This window comes from Strix uralensis, chromosome 9, assembly GCF_047716275.1.
Source record: "Strix uralensis isolate ZFMK-TIS-50842 chromosome 9, bStrUra1, whole genome shotgun sequence".
NCBI classification, from domain to species: domain Eukaryota; kingdom Metazoa; phylum Chordata; class Aves; order Strigiformes; family Strigidae; genus Strix; species Strix uralensis.
In genome coordinates this window covers 14202881-14225883 of record NC_133980.1, presented here as the reverse complement: position 1 = coordinate 14225883, position 23003 = coordinate 14202881, and the positions used below count along the sequence as shown (strand labels likewise).

At 44.0% G+C, this 23003-nt stretch overlaps 1 protein-coding gene across 4 annotated transcripts in view; it reads left to right on the top strand.

Annotated features, from left to right (window-relative positions):
• FGF12 (fibroblast growth factor 12) overlaps positions 1–23003 on the top strand; it is a 231768-nt gene that overhangs the window by 147357 nt on the left and 61408 nt on the right. For all 4 annotated transcript variants that reach the window (XM_074877447.1, XM_074877445.1, XM_074877448.1 and 1 more), the window contains 2 exons: positions 3263–3373; positions 11985–12088. In XM_074877447.1, the coding sequence (XP_074733548.1) occupies positions 3263–3373; positions 11985–12088 (215 nt within the window). The remainder of the gene's footprint in view (positions 1–3262; positions 3374–11984; positions 12089–23003) is intronic.

Below are 23003 nucleotides of genomic sequence, written 5' to 3'. Positions count from 1 at the left end.
GCTGTATGAGTGATAAATCCCAGTATCCTACTTTATGCCCAGACATGAGACAGGAGGTTCCCTGGTGGGAAGCAGCTACTCTGCCAGCTGTCATCACTACCTAGCTGTTTGTGTTTGAGCTGGTTGCTTTGCAATCAGTAGAAAGATTCAGGTGGTTTCAGGACCATATGGACCTGGCCTGGCTTGCCTGTTGATTTTTGGGATGCAAAGGGAGTCCAGTTCAGGTGCGGAGATGACTGTAGTAGGTGAGACAAATCACCCATTGCCCAGGCAACTCCCTAACCCTCCTGGGCTGTGCTCTGCGTTAGAGGGGAGAGTTCAGTGCTGGCTGTGCATGTCTTTATGCTGCTTTTGTATTTAGTTCAGGGAGGTACCCAAAGGTGCAGCTGCTCACCAGCTCTTCTGTCCTGAAGAGACCCAAGGAAATGCTGAAACCAGGGAAGGAGAGATCTGTATGTCTCCAAAGTTCTTTCTGATGCTTTGGGGGCTGGAAAAGGTATTCTTTTTCTGGCGCTGCAGGGCATCCTAAGTGAGTCTAGGGAGCAGGGATGCTCCTGCAGAAGAGGATCTGTGCGGCAAGGAGACAGACACGCTGCTGCTGTCAGACTCTGTTAGGGCCAGGAGAAATGTGATGGTTTTGTGTATGGCTAAGAGCTCTCAACTTCACTCACTTTGAGTTTTACTTCAAGTTTGGGCATGAGCCTCAAACTTCAGCAAAACCAGGTCAGGAAAAAAAAACACATGTAAGATAAGATTTCTCCTCCAACCTGTCCCTAGGCAGGCATTGACTCAGAAAAGCCTGGGATTATGAAGAGGACAGTTGTTAAAGCTTAAATCAGACCTGACTGTGTGTCTATGTCAGATCAGTAACGAAAAGGGACCCTGGGGCTTTAACCTGTGTTTTACTATGGTGACACTTCGCCTTCTGGTGCAACAGTGTTTGCATCTATAGCAGAGATGCAGGGGAACCTCGGGGGATCTTGGGTGCTGTTCTGATAAACTCTGAAAATGACATGAAACTGCTAATGGTGAGCAGATCTGTTCTGTATTTTACTTGGTAGGCTATTCAGTAAAAGTGGGAGATGTTTTCATGTTGTTTCAAAATGATTTACGTGATTGAAGTATAGTTTGCACCCCAAAGAAGAAGGAAGGGGCCTTTCATCCTGTAGCTAAATCATCTTCCCAAGAAAAGCGAAAAGGTCAGGGCTGTTTTGTATCTCCACTCCTCATCCTTGAGGGGCTTTAAGACAAGATCTCCCCCCTTTCCCAGCACACAGCCTCAGGCTGCAGAAGCATCTTCTAAATCGCTCCTGCTTGGAGCTCTTCCATTTTGTGCAAAGTACTTAAACTTTAAAATTAACCAGAGAGTAAAAATGAAGCTAAGACTCATTCAGGGACTCAAACATAGGTCTCATATCAGAGAGTGCCTATTAGTGCCTTTACTATTCTGGTATTAGATAAAAGGGAGGAAGAGGACAGGCTCGAGGAGGGTGGTGCAGTCATCTATGCCTGAGAATACAGCTTTTCATTTTCTCTAGCTTTGATATACTTGTTAGAAAAGCAAGTTAAATCATGCTTCTGCATTCAACAAAATAGTTCATTTTGGTAAGAAGAAAGCAAACACTTGGCTCAAGCTAAGTCTTAATTTAACATATATTGGCTTGACCAACCTTAGCTCTGAGTAGATGGCCAGTACAATGGTACTTATTTACTGTCCCAGAGTTGAGTCTTGCTGGGAGAAAGCCTGCCTGCAGTCTACAACACTCTCATGGCTATGAAATCACTTTTTAAAGCAGCGTAGAAACCATCTGATACTGATTTATTCAGCGGCTTTTGTAGCTACAGAATAGTACCTGACTGCCTGGCTGGTGGAGAGGTTGCTGAAGCTGAAATCCTTTGCACCTGCAGCCTGTCTGCATCCAGGGTCCCCGCTTACTGCGGGGGGGTTTGCCTGTGCAGAAGCGCAGGCTGAGAGTGCCATCCTCAAATGGAAGTTATACAGTGCAGTGCAAAATCGTTGGAGACGGGGGCTCCTAATGGAAACACTTAACACACAACGTGACCGGAGTTACATAACGACTGTGGCTTATTAAACAGCCTCACTAGAGGCATGAAAGACGTGAGGCTGATGAGATTTTTAGTATGCTACACTGGATTTTTTCCTGTCTGTTGAGCCAGCAATAACTAGGTTTTATTTATTTACTTTTGGTGGGTGGTCACGTAAAACTACAAACTTTTGTAACACAAGGAAGATCTCTGCCATCCAGCTAGTGTGTCTGTTCACATGGAGCCAGCTAGCTTGCTTTCCAGAAGCAATGCCTGTGACAATTGTAAGACTTGCATGATTAAAATTGAATTTATTTTTGACCACTTAATTTGTGTTTGATCAGTTGGATGGCAAGAAGACAGGCAGCAATGCTGCAGACCTCTGTCATGTGAGGTTCAAATTGTTTCTGCTTTTTTCATGTTTTCCTTTTCTTCTTCCGCACGGGTATAAAATGTTGCAGAGGCAGTAGGGAAGCCCCTAGACAGTCTGTGGCTGGCTCATGATGTACAGTGGCTGGGAAAGGACCCTGCTAGAGGCAGTGATTCTCATCTACCAGAGTATGTTGGCATGTGTTTTGGGAGGGAGGAAGGAACATGCGGGATTTTAAAACAGAGGCGTTTTAAGGTGCCTATAAATGCTTCAGAGGTCATTTTTGGAGGTGTCTTGCATCTGTTCCTTTCAGGATTTTGCTCCCCAAGTCCCACACAGTTGGACTTATGCAGCCTGATTCAGCACTCAGTTACTTGGTTTTACACCACTGTGATACCAGTGATGTAAATAGGTTTTCATTGGCATAAAACTGGAACTACATGACAGTGAACCAACCATACAGAAAGCAAGGTAGTTGGCTTCAGGCAGAATAAGAAACAATAAGCATATTCTTTGCAACACTGCTAGCAAATACTCTGAACGAGTGGCATATTCAGAATACATAAGCTGTCTAAAGACTTTCATTTGGTAGGTAACTTTCAGTGAAGTGATGTTCCATAAATCTGTTACTTTCTGCTGCACCAACTATGCATTGCATTTTACCTGCTCATCTGATCTCAATTTTATTTGCCTGTACATCTATGTATATATGAATATTTTACAACAACTCTTGAAAGGAATCACAGAAAGCTGTCTTATCTGCCAAGCACTCAGGGCTTAATGGGGGCCAAGCAAATTGGGTCTCTTGCTACTTGGTATATCTAATAATTTTTTTTTTTTTTTCAGAACCCCAGCTGAAAGGAATTGTGACAAGGTTATTCAGCCAGCAGGAATACTTCCTGCAGATGCACCCAGATGGTACAATTGATGGGACCAAGGACGAAAACAGCGACTACAGTAAGAAAAATTAGCCTGTTTTGCAACCCAGTTACAATCAAATGCATCATCTAGTGGGTCTCCTGTTTTCAGCACAGTTTTTCTATCTATCCTTCCCCTTTAAATCTTGCCTGTATAATTTCATATGTTTCCTCTCCAATCTTCTTCCCTCCTGCCCCGATTCTGTAACTGCCATCTGGGTGGGGTGGAGAATAAAACCCATGATTTGAATTGCTGCCAGAAGAGAAAGGAGATTATATTTATACACATGCCACGTGGGTAAAGGATACGGGGAATTCTCTCGCCAAGGAGAAGAGGAGAAAATTGTTTTCTCTATTTAATCCTGAAAAATTCAGCAGGCATCAGGAATTTCCAGGCTGGAGAAAACCAGCTGTTCACTAAAGTCTAGTGCTTTGAGGCTAGTGTAAAGGTTGAGAGTATTGAATGACCTTTCCAAAGGAGGTCATCTTCCAAAATCCTGCTCAAAGGGGTTGGGATCATGCTGTCCAACAAAGAACAGCAAAGTGCAGCAGAGCCATGCACATTTAAAAATTATGCTCATGTGCAGGAGCCATGTTGGTGTAAACAAATGCAAAGTAGTAACCTATCTTCCTTTTGCAAAATAAGTAGTTTTGTTAATACCAAAGCTCCTCAAAAGGTTAAAAAAGGTGCGGAATATTTTCTACAGCATCTCTTTATTTCATAGGTGTCAGATTGCCTGCTCAGAAGCGTCAGTAATAAGGTCAGATTCTTGGTGCTACAAACTGCATCAACAAAGTAGAACTTAGGTCTTGATTTGTGCCATCCTATGTTGGTTTGAAGCTCCCTGTGCCACTGCTGAAGGGACATCATATCTAGCCTGTCCAGCATGGAAGGTGTCATCTCTAGTAATGACTGGTAAGAACAGAAGTTCATCTGTGTGGTAGGATTGATGGAAACAAACTTCATATACTTTGAAAGGAGGAATCTACTTAATTTAGAGACAAATATTGTTCTAACTCAAAGAAGCTCCTATCTGGATGCAAGGCATCATTCCTTCAGGAAGGCAGGGCCTGGGCTGCGGGTAAGGAGTGTCTGGCAGTGGTGCAGCACATGTAACGGGGCATTGATGTTGTCCTGGGAAGGTGCATTTGGACAGGGGTGCAAGGTGGCTGCAGCCCCATATCCATGGTGTTTGCCCCATCCCCAAGAAGCTGGCAGAGTGTTGTGGCAGGAGGGCTGTGCATGGTGGGGCCGCTCTGCTGCAGCCAGCTCAGGGCTGGGATCCATGTGTGAGAGAGGAGCTTGGGGAAGATGGCAACTGAAATTGCGGGAGGCTAGCAAAGGCCTTGTGAAATAACCCAAGAGGCTGCATTCAACAGAAACTTGGCCTGTAGCAGATTGTGAGTGTTGGGTTTTAATCCCCTTTTTCGCATGCCGGTGTTGAGCAAATGAAATACCACAAATTGCAATGACATAGCTTCTAATTTATGTTGGAGCAGGAGAATCTGTGGACCTCCACACACACACTTTTACTCTGAGCGACTGAGCAGGTCTCTCCATACAAGAGTCTGGTGTGATTTTTCACCAACACATGGGATAAATTCAGTGGGCTTTAGTGGGTGAGTAATGACCCAGTGTTGGGTTGTATTAGCTGCTTTTTTTTTTTTACAGAAAGAAGACATAGGGTGTTCTCAATGTACAGAAAATCCCATTGGAGGCCTATTTGTCAACGACATGGGAAGAGTTGCTAGAGATGACAGGGATTCATTACCCTCATCTATCAGTGAGGACTGAACAACAATGTAATGGGCTTAAATGGCAGCAGGGATGAATTTAGATAAACAGCAGAGACTAATAAAATGTAAGAACAATTCTGCAATATTTCAGGCTGGCAGGGGACACGTGGGAAGCTGCTGCTGCTGCACCTCAGTGGGTGCAGGGAAGCCTCCTGAGTCCCCATGACTGAGGTTGGACCCCAATCACCTGAACAGCTCTTATTTATATATCCCATTAGAAATGTTAGAGATCAGTTTGGCAAGGTACTGAGTACTTGTGAGCCACTTCCACACAGTTTTCTTAATTGGAAATAGATGGGCTGAAGGGCACTTCTAGAGTGTGAATTTATCTGGTGAGATGGCAGCCCTGCCTTGGCAGCTTGGTGGGACAGGAGGCATCTAGCTGAAGTGTGCCAAGCCACTTGCTGGAAGTCAGGGGCTATGTTGAAAAATTTAGTGAAGTTTTTGAGAGAAGATTGAAGCCAAAGAATTCCCCATCCCCTGATCTCAGGGGATATCAAAAGAGGGAAAAATCCAACCTGATAATATTTGGCTTCTGAAAGTGAAATGAAGAATGTGCTTTACTCAGTTTTGTCAAACTTTTAACCACATGTTCTCCTTCACAAATCTTCAGTTTGAGTCAACATTTGATATTATATGAAGCTTCCAGTTATACCTTCAAAACAAAATCACATTTTTTACTTTGGAAATGCCAAAATAAAGCATACAGACTATTTTTTTTCCTTTTCTATTCCTCCAAACATCTCAATTTTTTGACCAGAAAAAGGTCAAATCTCATTTGTCTAAGTGAACAGCTTACAGATTTACTTCATTGATATTTTCTGTTTTAAAATATTTCTCCAGAAGATTCCTGACCAGCCAGTCAGAGTTCTGTCAGTATTTTTGTGCAAAGGCAAAACCCATCCAAGACTAGATAAATAGTATTTCACTATCCCTGGAGAGGGGTTGGCTGACTTGCATCCATTGGCAGAGAAGGACAATCTTGATGGCCATACCAGGATCCTTCCCACCCTGGATGACCACCTATTCTCCATGCAGAAGCCATCTTAGCACAGTTGAATATGTGGTGAACACCTTGTTCCATAGATCGCTCTGTGTTCTGTAGCCACACTCTGATTATTCAAGTTAGCATTATGAAAGGAAACTTAATTTTCATAGAATATGTTAGGTTGGTTTACTCTGGCAAAATAAACATTTAAAATGAGACACAACATGTCCCTTGGATATGTCTGATGCAATTAAAAGTTCTAATAAAAATCCAGTTATTTATATAAGAGGAACTGCTAATATTTAAGCAATTTTTAATTATCTGGTGCCCATTTTATGTGTGTTCTTGAGAGGCTGATGGCATTTATTTTCCACCTCCTCTCACTTAAAGAAAAAGAAAAAAAACAACCTAGAAGCCAAGTTCTAATGGCATTTGAATGGGCATCAAGCCAGCTTCCCGCGAAACAGCGCTTGGGACATCTGTTCCTTATACCATGCAGTTAAAGGCACGCCATCTTAATGTAAGCAAGAAGATAGATTCTCTGCCTACTTGCATTGGGATATATGAAGAATTTTCTTTGATTGGAGCACAGTTTCATGGTGTACGAGGGCCTTGTTTGTGTTCTTGGTAATGTTATATATGAACCTGAATTTGGGGCCGTATCTTTTCCTTCCAACTCCAGTGATCTCAAATGGTCTTTCAGGGCTGAGTGTTGCTGTTAGTGCTTGCATCATTATTGCTCTTTCCTGGGCTGAGCAGGGTAACACCCCTTCATGAAAGCAACTGGACTTCTTTGTTTGCCAGCATAATCCTGCTGAACGTCTGGAAAACCTCAGCAAATGTACAATATATAAAGGATAGGTCAACTGTACTGACCAGATGGAAACAGCCTAGCATATCTAGGATGTTGTTTAGGGCTTTCCAGCTAGAAACACAAAATATTAAGACTGGAGGTACCTCTGGAGGTCTCTGGTCCAACATCCTACTTGGAGCTGGATTATCTTCAGCTGCACAGAGCCTTGTCTAGTTGTTTCAGATGTCTCCAGGAGTGAACTGTTTCATAGCTTCATAACCTATCTGGTTCCAGTACCTGCACTATTCTTGTTGTAGACAATTTTCTTTATATCTAGTCATAATTTCTTTCTGAGGCTTTTGCATAGTGCTTCTTGTCCTTTCGTTGTGTTTCTCTGAGAAAAGTCTGTCTCTGGCTTTCCCTTCTTTGCGCTAAGCAAACCCAGTTCTCTCAGTTTCTTCTCTCATACATGTTGCACCACCATATAGATCATCTTAGCAGCCTTCCTTACTCCCCTCAGGATCTTAAACCACCCCATCTCCTGGTGCACCAGGGCTGCTGTTGCCTGTTGCATCCTCCATTAGTTCTTCCTTTTTTGATCTGCAGCATGAATGTCTTTCTCCAGAACAAATCACCTTGTGTAAATTAGTTTAGCTCTTCTGACTTAGTACTGCTTAAATCAGCTGAGCATATGGACCACATCTTATATATGCCACGTCTTGCCTTCCTCTTCCATTTCTGTAAATAAGTTAGCCCAGACCCATAGCTAAGTGTATGTTCAGATTTTAAAAACATGTTATGCAGCTGATAAACTGCCATAACATAACAGTGAATAACATACTCATGACCAAAGGGATTAGGACTGGAACGTGCTCAAAGTAGTATTATCAATAAGCAGGGTCAGGTGTAAATCTACTGATGGTTGAAAATGGTAAGATGTAATATAGGAAAACAGGCAGAAGTATTTCATGTCTTAATTTTTTTCCCTTCTGCCCATGAAGTCAAAGAGCATGTCCATTCCATGTAGTTGCAGATGGTATTGAAAATGTACCATATGCAGGAAAGAGTTTTAAAAGCATGTTAAATGTTCTCTCTTTCACATCAGCACACCTGGTGTCCAGTCCCACTCTACCACAAGTCCCCTTCCCCATCTCTAAATGTGCTGTTTCATGTTAACCAGAAATTTTTAATGACAAAAAATGAGACAGCTTGCTTTTAAGGTTGGTTGAGGGTTTTCCCCCCCCACATTTTTATGGTTTTATAATAAAGTTTATAAACTTTTTAAATCTGTTCTAAAATAAGATGGAATATTCTTTAGGAAGCATGATAACAAAAAGTTTCAACTTCAACAATATTTCTAGATTTGAGTGCAGAAACAGCTCTGAGAATTTACAAAGTCTTGATTGACCCAAACCACTTTTTTTTAATGGAAGACATTTCTTCCTAAAACTTCTCTGGCTATCAGTTACCTATGTCAGATGCATGTCCTCCTGCTTGCCTGCCCAGTTGCTCCCTGTCTCTGCAGTGTGCTGCAGGAGATGCTCTGCCATGCCTAGAGGCTGTGACTGTGGGTGTTGGTGGTCTGCAGCATAGGGTTCCAGGGAGCTTGGGAATTGACAGTGGTCTTGCTACTCTAACACAGAGCACACAGGATTTTTCCTGTGCTCCCTTAGCATGTATAGGTGGAGAGATTTAGAGACATGTGGGTGCTTCCAAGTGGAACTTCTCACCCACTAATTCTGGGTATTATCACCTCGCTGCCTAATGAATGCTTTGAATGGTCTGTCACAAGTTTTCTATGCAAAACAAATTGGCTGTAGGGACTGAATGATGATGCCCATTTTGTTTCATTACTAGCAGTAATACTCTCAATTTTTCAGTGGGAGGAAAGATTAGGGAAGGGGAATTGCTTATAAATAGACTTGTTAATTGCAGAGGGTTTTAGACCTTCATGGTAGTGAGAAAGTGTTAGAAATATAAGCTTGCTTTGGTTAGTGAGCTTTTCAGTGGTAGAACAGTGTTATAATGCAGCTTTTTAATGCTCAGTAGCTACACTGGGGTGTGTTTGTCTCGTCTGGGGACAGTATCAGAGTAGCACTGACCTTGACTCCAGTTGTTCACAGACCAATACCCAGGCTGGACTTAATTTGGCATATACATCTGACATCCTCCCACGAAAGCACAAATATAGGCACTGGCTTTGGTAAAACTTCAGCACACACTTTGATATTTTACTGAATATGGTGCTTAAAAGCATGAAAAGAAGCTGAGACTAGGTTTATTTTCACCAGACTCGAGGTGCCTCCCTTTTAGGCAGCTCACTGAGGAGAGTCATCCAGTCTTCCTGGGGAATTGAGTGAGAAAAAAGTGCATTCATCTGAAACTGGGGCCCATGAATCCCTTTTTGGAGACAATCCTGAAAACAGCTCAGCCAAGGCACCTGTTAGATATCTTGAGCAAAGTGGCTTTCTGTCTCCTGTGCTTTTTTCAGGTTTTACTTCTGACCTTTAAGCAGATCGACCTTGAGTTCTGGTCGAATGTAACCAGTTTACCATTACATTTCACACACCCTTTGGGCTCTGCTCTTTCTCTTAGAAATTGTACAAATCCTGGGACTACAAAGCCTGAACCACTGGCTGCAAGGAAAAAAATCAAGCCATAGTTTCAGTTCTTCCCCACCCCATCCTTCTCTCCATGTTCACTATAAATGTTTGGGGTTTTTTTCCTTTGGAAAGGAATCCAAGCACACTTTTGTCTCCTCCCCTCTGCAGTAATCACAGGCTGTACAGGAGGGAGGTTCTTGGGAAGTACCTTGTGGTTGAGTTAAATCCATCCATTACCTGGCACATGCACATCTAACCAGTCTCTTCAAGGCGGGGACTTGATGTTGAGCTGGACTCAGTACTCTCCTGTCATACGAGGATTAACACTAGCCTGGCCTGAGGAGGTATAGCATTCTGAATAGGCCATTTTGGCAAAAGCTGCTGTATGCTTCAGGGCTGATGTTAAATAAGCAGTGATCCATCTCTGTTGTGGTTTAAACCCGGCTGAGAGCCAAACACCACACAGCTGCTCGCTCACCCTCCTCCACCCTGGGGAATGGGAGAGAGAATTGGAGGGGTAAAGGTAAGGACACCCACAGGTTGAGATAAAAACAATTTAATAATTAAAATTAAATTAAAATAATAATTATAATAATAGTAATAATAGAATATACAAATGAGTACAATGCAGTTGCTCACCACCTGCTGACTGATGCCCAGCCCATTCCTGGGTAGCGATCCCAGAGAAGTGAGAATCCTGAAACCGCAGTCCTGGAAGAGCTTCTTCCCAGTCAGCCCTCATCTATATATACTGAGTGTGACGTTGTATGATATGGAATATTCCACTGGCCACTTTGGGTCTGTTGCTTTGGCTGTGCTCCCTCACAGCTTCTTGTGTACCTGCACACTAGCAGGACATGGGAAGTTGAAAAGTACTTACTTCTTAGCAACAGCTAAAAACATCAGTATATTATCAACATTCTTTTCATGCCAAATTCCATACTGAATCCAAAACACAGCACTATTCTAGCTACCAAGAAGAAAAAAAATTAGCTTTAGCCCAGTTGAAACCAGGAGAATCTCCCAGGGAAGGAGAGGCTGAGAGATGGCACAGTGAAGAGGAGGACTGTTTCTCCTACAACCATTATGTGAAGACTCCGTTGCGCTGTGCTTGCTCCGATGTGATGTCAGGCATAAAACGTCATAAATGATATATACATTGAATCAGCTAGAGGATGGTGTACTTAACAGCTGGAAAATAGGAATGCTTCACTGTGTACTCTGTCACTCAGTGTTTCCTCTGTACTCTGCCTATTCACAGGCCTCCCATAGGCTAAGTTGAACACCCCAAAGCTCCTGAGAAGTTTCAAGCAGGTTTTTGCAAATAAGTGAATGTGTTAAAAGCCATGAGAAATGCTTCATGAATGTGGAAGGGGCAGTCTGACCTCATGACTGTGGAACCAGAAAAAATATTCTTGTTTGAGGGCAGTTGTGCAGGAAGAGACCTTGAGTGAAGTATTTCCATTGTGTTTGTGCTCACATTTCTGCCTGACCCTGTGCCTGTCTTTCCATATCCTGAGCTCCCTGGGATAAGGTCTAATTAGCTCTTTGTAAGCTAAAGCACAAGAGGTCCTACAACATCTGGATACTCTTGTCCTATAAATCTCAGTGGAAACAAAGCCGTGCTAATGCCTCAGTGCTCAGTCTGTCAGTGCTGATAGTCCTTCCGTCTTTCAGCCCATTCTGTTAGAAATGTAGCAAAAGACTGACGGTACATTAATGTATATGCTCATGGGAAAGGTCTTTCAATGAGATACAAGGTCTACTTGGAATCAAGCAGTAAAGTAATTAATTGGAAGTGGTTGCAATGCTTTAATCAATAAGATTGCAGTAAAATTGAGTATTGAAAGGTCTTGTCCTCTTCTGTCCTATGTAGTGCTGCTTCTGAATGAGGAGCAGTGCTCAGGTCCTGGAGTGGAGCACTATCTCTTCCCGAGTTTCTTCATTCCCTTGACAGCAGGGATCACGGGCAGACACACAGTCAAGTTAATTTGCAACCTTCTGGCTGTGGTCCTGTCTGTATACTCTTTTAGCATATTGCAAATGCAAGAAAGTGTGACTAGGCTTAAATCTGCTTCAGGGTGAACTAGACTATGTGTTGTTATGTTTGCCACAGGCAAAGACATGAACATGTGCCGTTACCACAGCTCAGCTGGCCCGCAGAAAGCTGTTGAGATGCATTAGCTTGAGTGCACGTATGAGCCCTTGGCATTGCAAAGGCAGTGATCAGACAGACTGATGGTGTTAAGGCCTCTAGGAGGCAGCCAGATTCAGTACTTTTAAAAATTTCCTTTCAGCATGGGCCCCGCAGCTGCAGGCCTTTCCTGGAGCTGGAAGCAGGACTTTTGATTCTAGTTCCGTATCTTTTGTTAAGCATCAGGAGTGGGGTGGGCTGGCCCTGGGGCTAAAAGCAGCAGTGGCCATGCAGGGTGATGTCTCCATAACCTTTGCTTTTCTTTTCCTTCCGCAGCCCTTTTTAATCTAATTCCTGTGGGTCTTCGTGTGGTGGCAATTCAAGGGGTGAAGGCAGGTCTGTACGTTGCCATGAACGCTGAGGGATATCTCTACAGCTCAGTAAGTACTTTGCACCGTTGGGTTCCTGGGGTGGTTTGGTTTTGTAGATGGAAGGGGAGAGACTGCATTGGGACTTGCAGGTTTTTCTGAAAATGGTCACGTAACAGCAAACCTTTAAAAGCAGAAGCAGGGGGAGCTGCTGCAAGGCCATGCAATATTCACTTTAAAGTGTCTCCACGGGGATTCATGGCAGTATTTCCTGACCTGTGAAGATACACTTTGTGTTCCTTTGAGTGGTTACTTAATGTAGGTCACGTTGTAGAGGAGGTTGTGTGGTTGGCTGGTTATATTCTAGTTTCACGTTTGTGAAATGGCATGAACTGAATAGAATTGCTTCTGAATTGTGCCCGGTTAACTGATCATAGGTGATGCCCCAATGGGTCATACTCCACTTTTGACTGCAGTGTAAATCCACAGCAACACCCTGGCTTCATTAAAATGCTTCTGGACTATTCTGTTGGCAGAGCGCTTGAGCAGAGCAGAATTTCCCTGTATTTGTGTGGTCTTTTTAATGCATATAAAAGATAAGTGAGGCATTTTTTACTGACTAATTCCCCTATAACTTTCTTAGATGGCATGAAAGGGCATGAGGTTATTCATAAGATTCTAATTTGAAGTAAGTAATTGATTTTCACAGTGAATAATTGATTCAGTGATTTATTAAATATGGCAGCCCTTTGCCAGAATTCTTTATGCTTCAAATAACTTTGCTCTAGTTCTGCATAGTAAAAAGTGGTAGTTAATAATGCACTTCTCATTTCTGTAGTTATGATATCTTTAAAGTGTATGGCCAAGATTCTAATCTCATCTGCCTTTGTGTAAATTTACAGTACAGCAATTCTGCTCTTGTCTAGCATTTACTTTGCTTTAAAAGTATATGTGAGAATGGAGATAGGACCACAGAAAGGACAACAGCTTGAGTTGCTCCTACACAATTTTTCCTAACTTTTACCATCCATCTTTGTTCCTGGTCAGTTTTAAACTGCTCACATGGTTGGGATTTCTTTCTTTCCCTTGGGAGGTAACAAAGCTCTGTCTCCCCAGCGGCTCAGGGTAGAAAACAGCAAATGGATGTGTTAGTATGCCTGGCGAGATAGGTCTCAAAGCTGGCTGCTTGTCAAGAAGAGACAGAGAGATCAATCTGGATCTCTATGGATGCCAGACGCTTCCTGTTCTTTCATAGCCCAGTAAACATAAATGACTGCTTCTAAATAAATTACATCGGTTTACTAACAATGAAAACTTCCTCTTTTTGTAAAGCTATCAGAGTCCTAAAGGTAGTACCAAGCATAATGTGGTACTGCATTATCGTTTGTGCTTCCCTCCAGGCACATAGTCGGGGGGGCCAGGACTGACATTTTGCCCCGTGTTTGTGCAGTGCTCGGCATAAAGGGTGGTGGCCTGGTGCTAAGGCTCCTTGTGCTGCTGATGCCCTGTAAATGAGGACTGCAGGAAAGCAGTGTGTGACACAGAGCCACATCCAGCCTGGGGGGGTCTTTTAGGAGCAATGAAGGGTATGCATTTTCTGAACAAATAGTGCAAGGGAGGGAAAGGTGTGGGGCTCAGGCAAAAGAAGAAATGGAGAGTTGGAAACATGATGTTGGCAGCTGAGAGATTAGAGATGGTGCAAAGGAAAGGTATATCTATGTATATAAAGTATATATATAAGTGTAGTAGTGAGACGATACAAAGGGTAGGAGGGACATACGAAGAGATGGTGGGGAGCAGGAGGACTGTGTATCCAGGAAACACATCTGCTAGTCATATAAAGTGTCCTAAAAGGAAGCAGGTCATACATGTATTCAGATGAGGGTGGTTTAATGGGGCCTACTTATTCCCAACAAGTGCGCCTGTCTTAAGTAGGAAAATTAATCAGGGAAGGCTAAGGATGCACCGTGATGGCCAGTGGATAATGAAGTACACCTCATTACATGCCACAGCTTGATGGTATTCAACTCTGTCTGAACTAATAAGAGTTAAACTGTTCATTTCATCAACATGATCCAAGTTTTCTACTTGCAATAAATGAATGCTACTGGCCTATCTCTACTCCAGGGAGATGGACACTATTTTCTTCTTGTATTGACTGGTGGCTGTCTCTGTCTTACAGCAGTAAATCAATGAATTCACTGTGCTTTGGAGCAGACGCCAAGGCAAGAAAAAAGAAAATTTGTGGATAAAGCCTGTTAGGAGAAAGGAGTGTGGGTCAAGCCACTCATAGCATCAAAGACAAGGAATGAGGCCAGGGTTCCATAAGAGGATTGGATATGGCTGAGAAGAGCTCAGCCTGTTCAAGCAGTCTCTTCTGGATGTTTCAGCTTTCCTTGTAGGACCAGGATCCCACTCCAAGCCAACATTTGGCATGGCTGTGTCAGTCTCGAACACTGTGCTGGGGAATTGCTTTGGGAGGACTTGACAGTCTGTTCCTCTCTTGGGACGAGCAGGGCCCCTGGCCATGCTGCCTGGACCTGATTGCTGCCCACACCAAAGGATGCATCGTCTCTGTTCCTTTGCTTAGCAGACCCTAAACTACAGCTTTGCTTGTCTCAGGCCGGTTTTCTTTGGTGTTGTGCACATACCTATTTTTTTCACTAGCCTTTTCTGAGGGATTTCTGAAAAAAATGGGTCAGTATTCCCCATAGATATTGTTTGGTCACACAGATCCATTGATCAATGAACTTTTTCTGCTGCTTGGCTGCCTCCCCTGCTGTCTGTCCCAGGCCTAGCCCTGCTAGGACGTCTTATAACACCCTCAAGCCCAGGACCGCTTTCAGATAAAATGCAATTCTCCAGGGAAATGTAGGGTTTTTTGGTGGTTTTCTTTCTTTCTCTTGAGCCCAGATTGTGGCTGTAACTGAACACATCATCACTGTGGATTTGTTTTGTTTTTGTTTGGTGGGGTTTTTTCAGTGATATTTAATCTGTGTGCGTCAGCTGAGACCTTGGCTGACATTCTCTGCCCTGGATCAAACCAGAGGCTATTATCAGCCTGGACTCTCAGATGGTTTGTGCCAACTCCTTCTGAGTTTTGGCCGAGGGGCTCTTGAATGGGTTTAGAATAGCCAACCCTTGGAAAATATCTTCCTGGTACCGATCAGCAGAAAAGCAGGGTTGAGTAGTGTCCTCTAAAGCCAGATTTGGTGAGAAGACTCTTTACAGAAACAGGCAAGACCCTCCTATGTGCTTGCCCACATTGATGCCTTTAACAATGAGTCTCCTCATCTCTTCTGTTCAGTTAGGGATGGGTAGGGACAGTATGGGGTTGGGTTGCTGGGTTGAAGCCAACTGTAGATCTCTATCCAGCTTCGGAGGCCTGAATGCCAAAGCCTCTTTGCTTGGGAAGCAGCTGTTTGTGACTTCTGTGCATTGTTTACTTACACTAGATACCTGATTTTTTTTTTTTTCCAGACTAGCTTATTGCTACCTCTGAGGCCTGCTGAGGAATTAGGTGCTTAGTAGGCAAGACAATCAGGTCTTGGTCTGAGACACCTGGCTTGGCAGACAGTAAGATGCAAAATACCGTCTTCATAGCAAGCTTGTAGAGTCATTGGTGTGTTCCCATTTGATTCCTTGCAATGTAGAGCAGCTGTAAATTCCCTCATGGTGCATGATGGTCTTTATCAGCACCTGTTTTGGGGAGTGACATGACTCTCCTGAGGATCCAGTTGTAGCATTTTATGCCAAAGTAGAAATATACAGAATGAATGAAGGGCAATGGGTATTACTTGTACTGTCTTAGCACTTGGGAAGCTTAGACTAAAGGCTGGTTGTTGCAGAGGAGAGGAAAACACAGAATAAAGAGGTACGTCCTGCTCCAGTGAGTTTACAGCCTAATCATAATGGGAGAAGACACAGAACATGCTCTCCTGTCTCTGTCTGGAGTTAATAGTTCCACCACCAAATTAATTCCTACTCCTGTATAACCTTTCTGAAGTATCTCCTCAGTGCCCAGCTTCCTCTCCATTGCCCCTGCTGCAACAACTCACAGAGGCATGGGGAAGGGAGTCCCTGCAAAGTGTTTTACCTGAGAGGCAAACCTGTTTCTCCTGGAGCAGATGCTCATCACGGGGCTGTAGAGCCTCTGCAGGCCTACCAAATCACTCCGAGTACACTGAAATTGCAGCTCTCAATATGATGATATGTATAATTCAGTGGCGTTACAGCTGGGATTGGTTTTGCCCCAAGTGCATAGCACTTCTAAAATGTACTGCTCTCAGATATTCCTTGTTGTTTAACTCAGAGTTCTAATTATTTTTGAAATGGCAAATCATGATACATAATTTATTGGAAAGACTGAGAAAACCCTAGCAGAGATACAGAATACAGAGGGAAAAAAATGGGTCGCTGACAAGAGCTCTGTATGGTTTTACAGTATAAACCTGTGAGTTTGAAATGCTGAAATTAGAGCTTGAATCACTTCAAAGATTCCTGCTAATAAGGGAATGATTATGCACAATAAAAAAAAAAATCTAAACAGCACTGAAAAAACCCATCATGTTTGTCAGTGTGTCTTTGCATTTTCTTTTTCTCTGCTTTTTTTTTCTTGCTCTATCATTTTGCATAATAAACATGTCTTGCATAATAATAAACAAGCATCTGGGGAAGTATGTATATTAACTGTATTTTTTAATCTGCTTGCAATGCTATAACTATTTTGCTACAACTCCTCTAGGGTTGCTGCACTCTTTATTTACGTCATTTCAAGGTCAGGGTCTGGAATCAATAATGCTGCATTCTCTCCCCTAATGGGCTTGGGGTGTTAAACCTGCTCCTGCCAATGTTATTTCTTTAATTCCTATTTGACCTCCAGTGGTGCTAGTTGATTTGATCAGAAGTACAGATAGGCCAGGCAGGTATCCTGGACATCTCCCTTTTGCAAATTTTGCAAGCAAGCACACTTGCTGGGGGGATTCCCTAGTTTACATGCCTCATTAGGGAGCCAGGTCAGTGGAAAGAGAGAGAAATGTCTCCAAAGGCAAAGCACAGCAGGAGCCCAGTGTAATGTGCTTTTAATTTCCCTCCAGAGTATCTAACTCTTCTTTACTGACTGTTTAAAGGGGCTCGCTGAATGAAGACATTGACTGGGAGATGTAAAACTCCTCCTGTCCCCTGGCTTATTCATAAATATGGAGGGAACAAAATGGCTGCTCAGGGAAGCAGCTGTGCTGAGAAGAGCCAGCCCCTGGGAGCAGATTCCTGCCTTGCATCGAATGTTCTTAAAATACAGCTCCTGGCGGGCACCCTGGCATGCCACCCTTGTAGCATGGAAACTTGTAAATACGGCTATCAATAGCAAATTGGTCCCTTTTCCCTTGGTGAGGAGCTGCCACCCACGTTGCTCTGCTTGGCTCTCAGGAGCAATTCAGTGATCCAGCTTTCCTTTCACTCCAGCAGAGTGAGCTTCCCCATCCTGTGTGTGACTGGTGCAAGTCGGGGAGGACCAGTGCTGGCCCACATCAGCTCAGGGGTTACTCAGGATGTTGTAAGAGCTAGAAATGGGTACGGCCTCATTTGGCAGGACCCTCTGGACTGCTCATCAGACAAGAGCTGGGACAGTGCAATACTGTGGCTTTTTTTGGGCAGGTTTCCCATCTGGCATTCTGTCGAGGGACCTGTATTCCCTGAACTTTCCTGGCACAGGCACTACAGCAGGGCTCCCATGGGAAGGGTGCTGCTCTGCACCTTGTATCGACATCTGGAATGAGTTAGGTCAGACTTAGCTTTTGCCTATTCAGTCAGGAGATGGTCAGAGGACAAAATCAGTAACAACAGGACCTAATCCTGTTTTCCTAGCTAGCTGTTCCTTGTCTTGTGTGATAGCAGTGCAAATTATAAAGAATAAGTATGCTTCAGTAAGAAGTGCCTTCTCTTAGCCTTGGTTGCATAGAATATTTAGGAATGTGCTATGTTCCACCTAATGACAGCTGGAGGAGCAGGGACAGGACATTCCCCTTTGTGAGCAGTGGTCTGTCAGTGTTGGGATGCACTATAATCTTTTGCTGAAATTTCATTGTGGAAGAAAATAGGGGAAAAATGCTCCAGTGCTGCTGACTCATCTCATTTTGACACTTCCCCAAAGAAACGTTACAGATTCCCATTTTGAAAGAACTTCAGAGTGTTTTATATTGCTTTATTGTTCCTAATAAAATCAGAACAAAATGTTTAGATTTTGGTTGAGCATTTTGATCCCACATGATTTCCTTGAAGTGTGGAAGGGGGAGGAGGTAAAACACCAGTAGAGAGGGGTTGCTCTAAATTGTAAGGAAAGCAAGAGTAGAAATCACAGAGATTAATCGATCGTAGCTGCTGTCTTCTGCACAGTGTTCTTCTGCTGGTTTCCTTGAGGTCAAATGTACAGGTCTAACCTTAGGTAAGTGGGTAGGCAAGGTCTTTGGAGCAGGTACTAAGCAGCTGTAGCATTGCATAGAGCTTGCCCATTTTTGTCCTGTGTGTTGTGTGTGATCAGTTAACCACTGCAGGGGAAATGATGAGGTTAAAGCAGAGCAGTCGATGGCAATACAATATTTGAGTTGGATTTTGGAAGGAAACTCTAGAAAATGTCTAGGTTGAGGAGGGGACAGTGTGCAGGGAAAGCCCTTAGTTAACAGAAATGATGTGCAAGTGGAGCACTCATCCTGGCAAACAAGAACCAAAAGCTGACTGTCATGGTGTCGCTCTGGAGAGGCAATCACAGTAGAAGTCCCTTTCGTTACCTTCCCTTTGCATCCTGCTACAGGGGACGCAGGACTGGCCAGTAACCAAGCTCCAAGCTCCTCTCCCTGGGCTAATACTTTGCTTTTCCTCAAACTCTCCAGCCTGCTTTGCTTGTTTTTAATATCATTTATCCAGTGTCTGGTTTGTTCATAAATAGAGCCATTGTTTGTTTTCCACAAGTGAAACCTAGAAAAAAACTCCAGGACATCAAGGGTGATGGTGGAACTGTTATTAACATCTTACTTTATAGTAGAAGGAGGACAAATATTTGCCTTCCTGGGTCCAAGACTCTGGATCCAGGAATATGGGGGGGTTGATATGAAAAGAAACAAGAAAAGTTTTGAGTGAGGACATGTTTGGCTGAGGTCAGGTGCGTGTTAAGGAAGCGATTCAGATCTCCTTTCTGATAACACCAAACTCAAATATAGAATGGATAAAACTAGTGAATGGTGTGCCTTTGCCAAACAGTGACTAATGGCTCTGGAGGCGAAAGCAGGAGATACAACAGTCATAGGCTAAGAAAACCAAGAAAAAACCCTACTGACTGTGTGCATGTGATTATAACTGGGAGCCAAGTGATAGAAGACTTTAAAAATGGGAAACACTGTTCAACTGTAATGCAGTTTTCCCGGGGGAAAAGAAGAGAGGTTCAAAATACTTGGGCTATTTCAAGCCAGACTGGCTGAATCAGTGGGGAATGTAGTGTGCTATAGTGGAAAGGCCTGGATAGGAGCCTGAACCATCCCTGCTTTGCTGTGACAGGATACTATCCTGACTAGGCACTTGCAAAGCAAGTTATTTTCTTGAAGTCTCTGAATCACGGGAACTGAGTTCAGGTCCCATAGCTTTTTGTTACCATGAATCCCAAGATATAGGGCTGGTTTCTGGCACCTACAGTTACATGGCATGGTGCCTCACAGGAGCCTCCTGAAATTGTGGAGTAAACATGATTGGCAGGAGTTATGAACCTGGCCTGAAATGTGTTTATACAAGATCTAGTTCAGCAAAGCTCTGAAATTGCACCTTGATGCTTTGCTGAATCCATGCTCACCGGTCTCCTGGTGCCACTTTCAGTTGCCTCTTCTGGCATCTTTTCTGAAAGAGACAATCCTTACTGCAAGGAAAACTCCAAATCTACCCAACTTCTCTTGCTGTGAATTAATCTGTGAAACCGAGAGCGGAGTGGAAGGGATCTTGTTCATACTACTGGCAGCCAGTCACTGCTGTGATGTGTTGCATGCTGACAGCGTGCTCAGCTCTGCAGAGTGCGTGGGATGGCCAGCATGCTTGTGCCAAGGAGCCTGCAATCTGTGCGCGAGCAGGGAGGAGCAGAGGGGCACCTTGCCAGCAGCATTGCCCAGAGGCATCCTGGCAGCAGAGCAGGCAGGACACGGCTTTGGACCCACTCCAGGGCCTCCTGAACCATGCCTGGGTCTTATGTCTGGCTTCATGGTATACAAGGTGCACCAAAGAGGCCCTGCAAGGTCTGTCGTCTGTACATACTGGCCGAGGCTGAGCCCAGTTCTGGCCCCATTGCAGTGGGTTAGAGGGCAGCCAGAAAGCAATGTGCATCAAAGGCAGAGCCCATCCCACCCATTGCGTCTGCTACCACAGGGGCTGACTTTGTTTTAAAAATACGACTGGTCCTCCTGGAAGGCTGAAAACATCAGCCCCAAGGGGAAATGACTGAGTGTTTTAGCTCTGCTGGTTGTTTATTACTGGAGTATTTAATTGTATTATCCAACTTGTAAATTTTGAATGAATGAATATGTGCTGAAAGACTTTTTTTTTTTCTTGTTATTTTTTTCTCTAAAATGGAGACTCTAGGATGGGACCCACAGAGTTTTGAGGTGCTGCCACCCGACACCATGGGGACAGGCAGGTTCGTTAGGGATCCTCAGCTGAACAATGACATGACAGCATTGTCACTACAATAAAAACCTTATTTTAACCTAGACCCTCTGTAGAGCAGGTTGGTTTAACCAACATCCTAGACCCTCTGCAGAGCGGGTTGTTTTACACATCTACCACAACTTGAGCTGAGATGTGCACACAGAGCTCCCTCAGTGCTCAGGGTCTGTGGTTGGTGTCAGGGAGCCCTGGCCCGGGACTCAGGGCCCAGCCTCGGAGCAGTCACCACTGCCCCACTCCCCATCCCGCCCCAGGAGTCGCAAGCACGTGCTGTTACGAGCAGGGCACTGCGTGTGCTTACACCTCCCCGCTCACGATGTCGGTGATTCTGATTGATGCAGGTACCTGGGACCCCTTTATAAAGGAGAAGTGGGTACATGACCAACCCGCCCACGGCTAATGGCCACCTGCCCCACGAGAAGGAGCAGCGGGGGTGGGAGTGGAGGACACAGTCATGGATGTGGGATTATAAGAAAATGAGAGATGTTGAGAATTGTAGTAGTAAAGTCATGGCCTCTTCTGTGTCGTGAAGAGGAGGAAATCTTCACTTTGCTGGAGGCTGAGCCCAGACGGGATGGTTCAGAGCAGAGTTTGGACTTGCGGCCTGGCCCTTATTTTCCAAGCTTAAATTAAACTATCTCTGCTGCAGCAGCAGTTGTCTGTAGAACTCTCATAGGACTAGAAAACCAAACAATGATGGTTGTAGTGGTACCCGTTAGTCCCTTTATGGTGTATCATTGCCTTTCTGCCTGCAATTAGGTTACACGCTTGATCTTTTACTCTTGTGACTAATTTCACTTGCTTGCAGTTTTGCTGTGCTTTAGTTACACCTTCCAACAGCTTCTGCTACTCACCTTGTTGCTGTCAGCATTTTCCTTTTCCTTAACCACTCTTTATTAATCTCACATCAGTGTGTTTCAGACAACATATCCAGACCAAAAAATTCCTGTTGGTGGGTGGATGCTATGTAGACTTATGCCTGTGGCCTTCTCTACAGCTTTTGCTTGACTAGAAAGGGGACCATCTTCCTTGCTGATGAACAATAGATTGCATCCTTTGTTGTGTGGAGGTGTTTACTCTTCTGTGGAAAAGCCTGACAAGCCCCGAAACTTTTAAACGACGTTAAATTAATTGTCCCTCTCTGAAATCAATAAATCGCTCGCACACACATGAGTCCCAGGTTAATTTGGTAGTTTGACATCTCAGCCATTAACAAGGCATAAAGAGACTATGAGGGTGTCTTGCCACCTCTGACACACCAGTGACATCCAAGGTGCAGAGGAGCTGTGCTTTGGGAGCAATGGTAGCCTTTCATGCAGCTCTCTTCTATAAGTTAGTTGAATCCCAGAAAGTTGAAAGTATTTTAATATTCATAACGTGCTCTCTAATCCCCCAAATACATACCTCAGTACCAGCCCCACGCTAAAAGCTTTCTGAAATGTGAACACCCTCTTGACATAAATAAGACATGGCACAATGGTGGTAAGTCTTCCTGTCTTCTCACCACTTTCCTTCTGATAAGACTGAAGGATTGATTTCTCTTTATAAGAAGCTTCCCTTGGTCAGCTCCTCTGAAGGCTGTGCATCAGATGCATTATTGATAACAGCTCTGGGGATTTGCATGCACACATGCAGATGTTACAGACTCCCAGATACTGTCTGGAACACTGCAGAGGAGTTACAGCAGCTGGACAAAGATTGTCTGCTTCTCTCTATCTCTAAAGCCTGTGAGATACAAATCAGCATGAATTTCCTGCATAGCCTTTTCTCTTCCACCACTAAATCACTGTAAGCATGAAATAGAAGAGGAAAGTAGAACCTCAGGGATTTTGAACAAGGCTGTTAGATGAGGAGGCACCAGAAAGATAATGTCCAACTTTCTAGGCACATGCAAAGTGAGATGAGGAGCAAGATTTAGCCTGATTCTGACATTCCCACAAGCACAGTGGCCATTCTGGGCTATTGCTTCCCCCAGTAGGAATCTCTCCAAAGCAGCAGGGGTTGAGAAAAAGCAGTTCTTGGTATCCCCACTGCAGTGTTCAAAGCCTGTGCACTTGTGCCAGACATTGCGTGCCTTTTAAGGTGACTTGTTTACCACTCCTGCTAGGTTGAGGAGTCACCACGTTGTCTCATATTGCTCTAACTTGATACATGTGCACTGCAAAGAAGTTCCCCCCTTCCTCCTGACATTGGACAACTACTGTTGGCGGAGCTGGGGCAGCTAATGGGTTTTGAATTTTGGACTGTGCTCAACACCAAGAAGAACCATCACCATCTGCAGTTGGGGGAT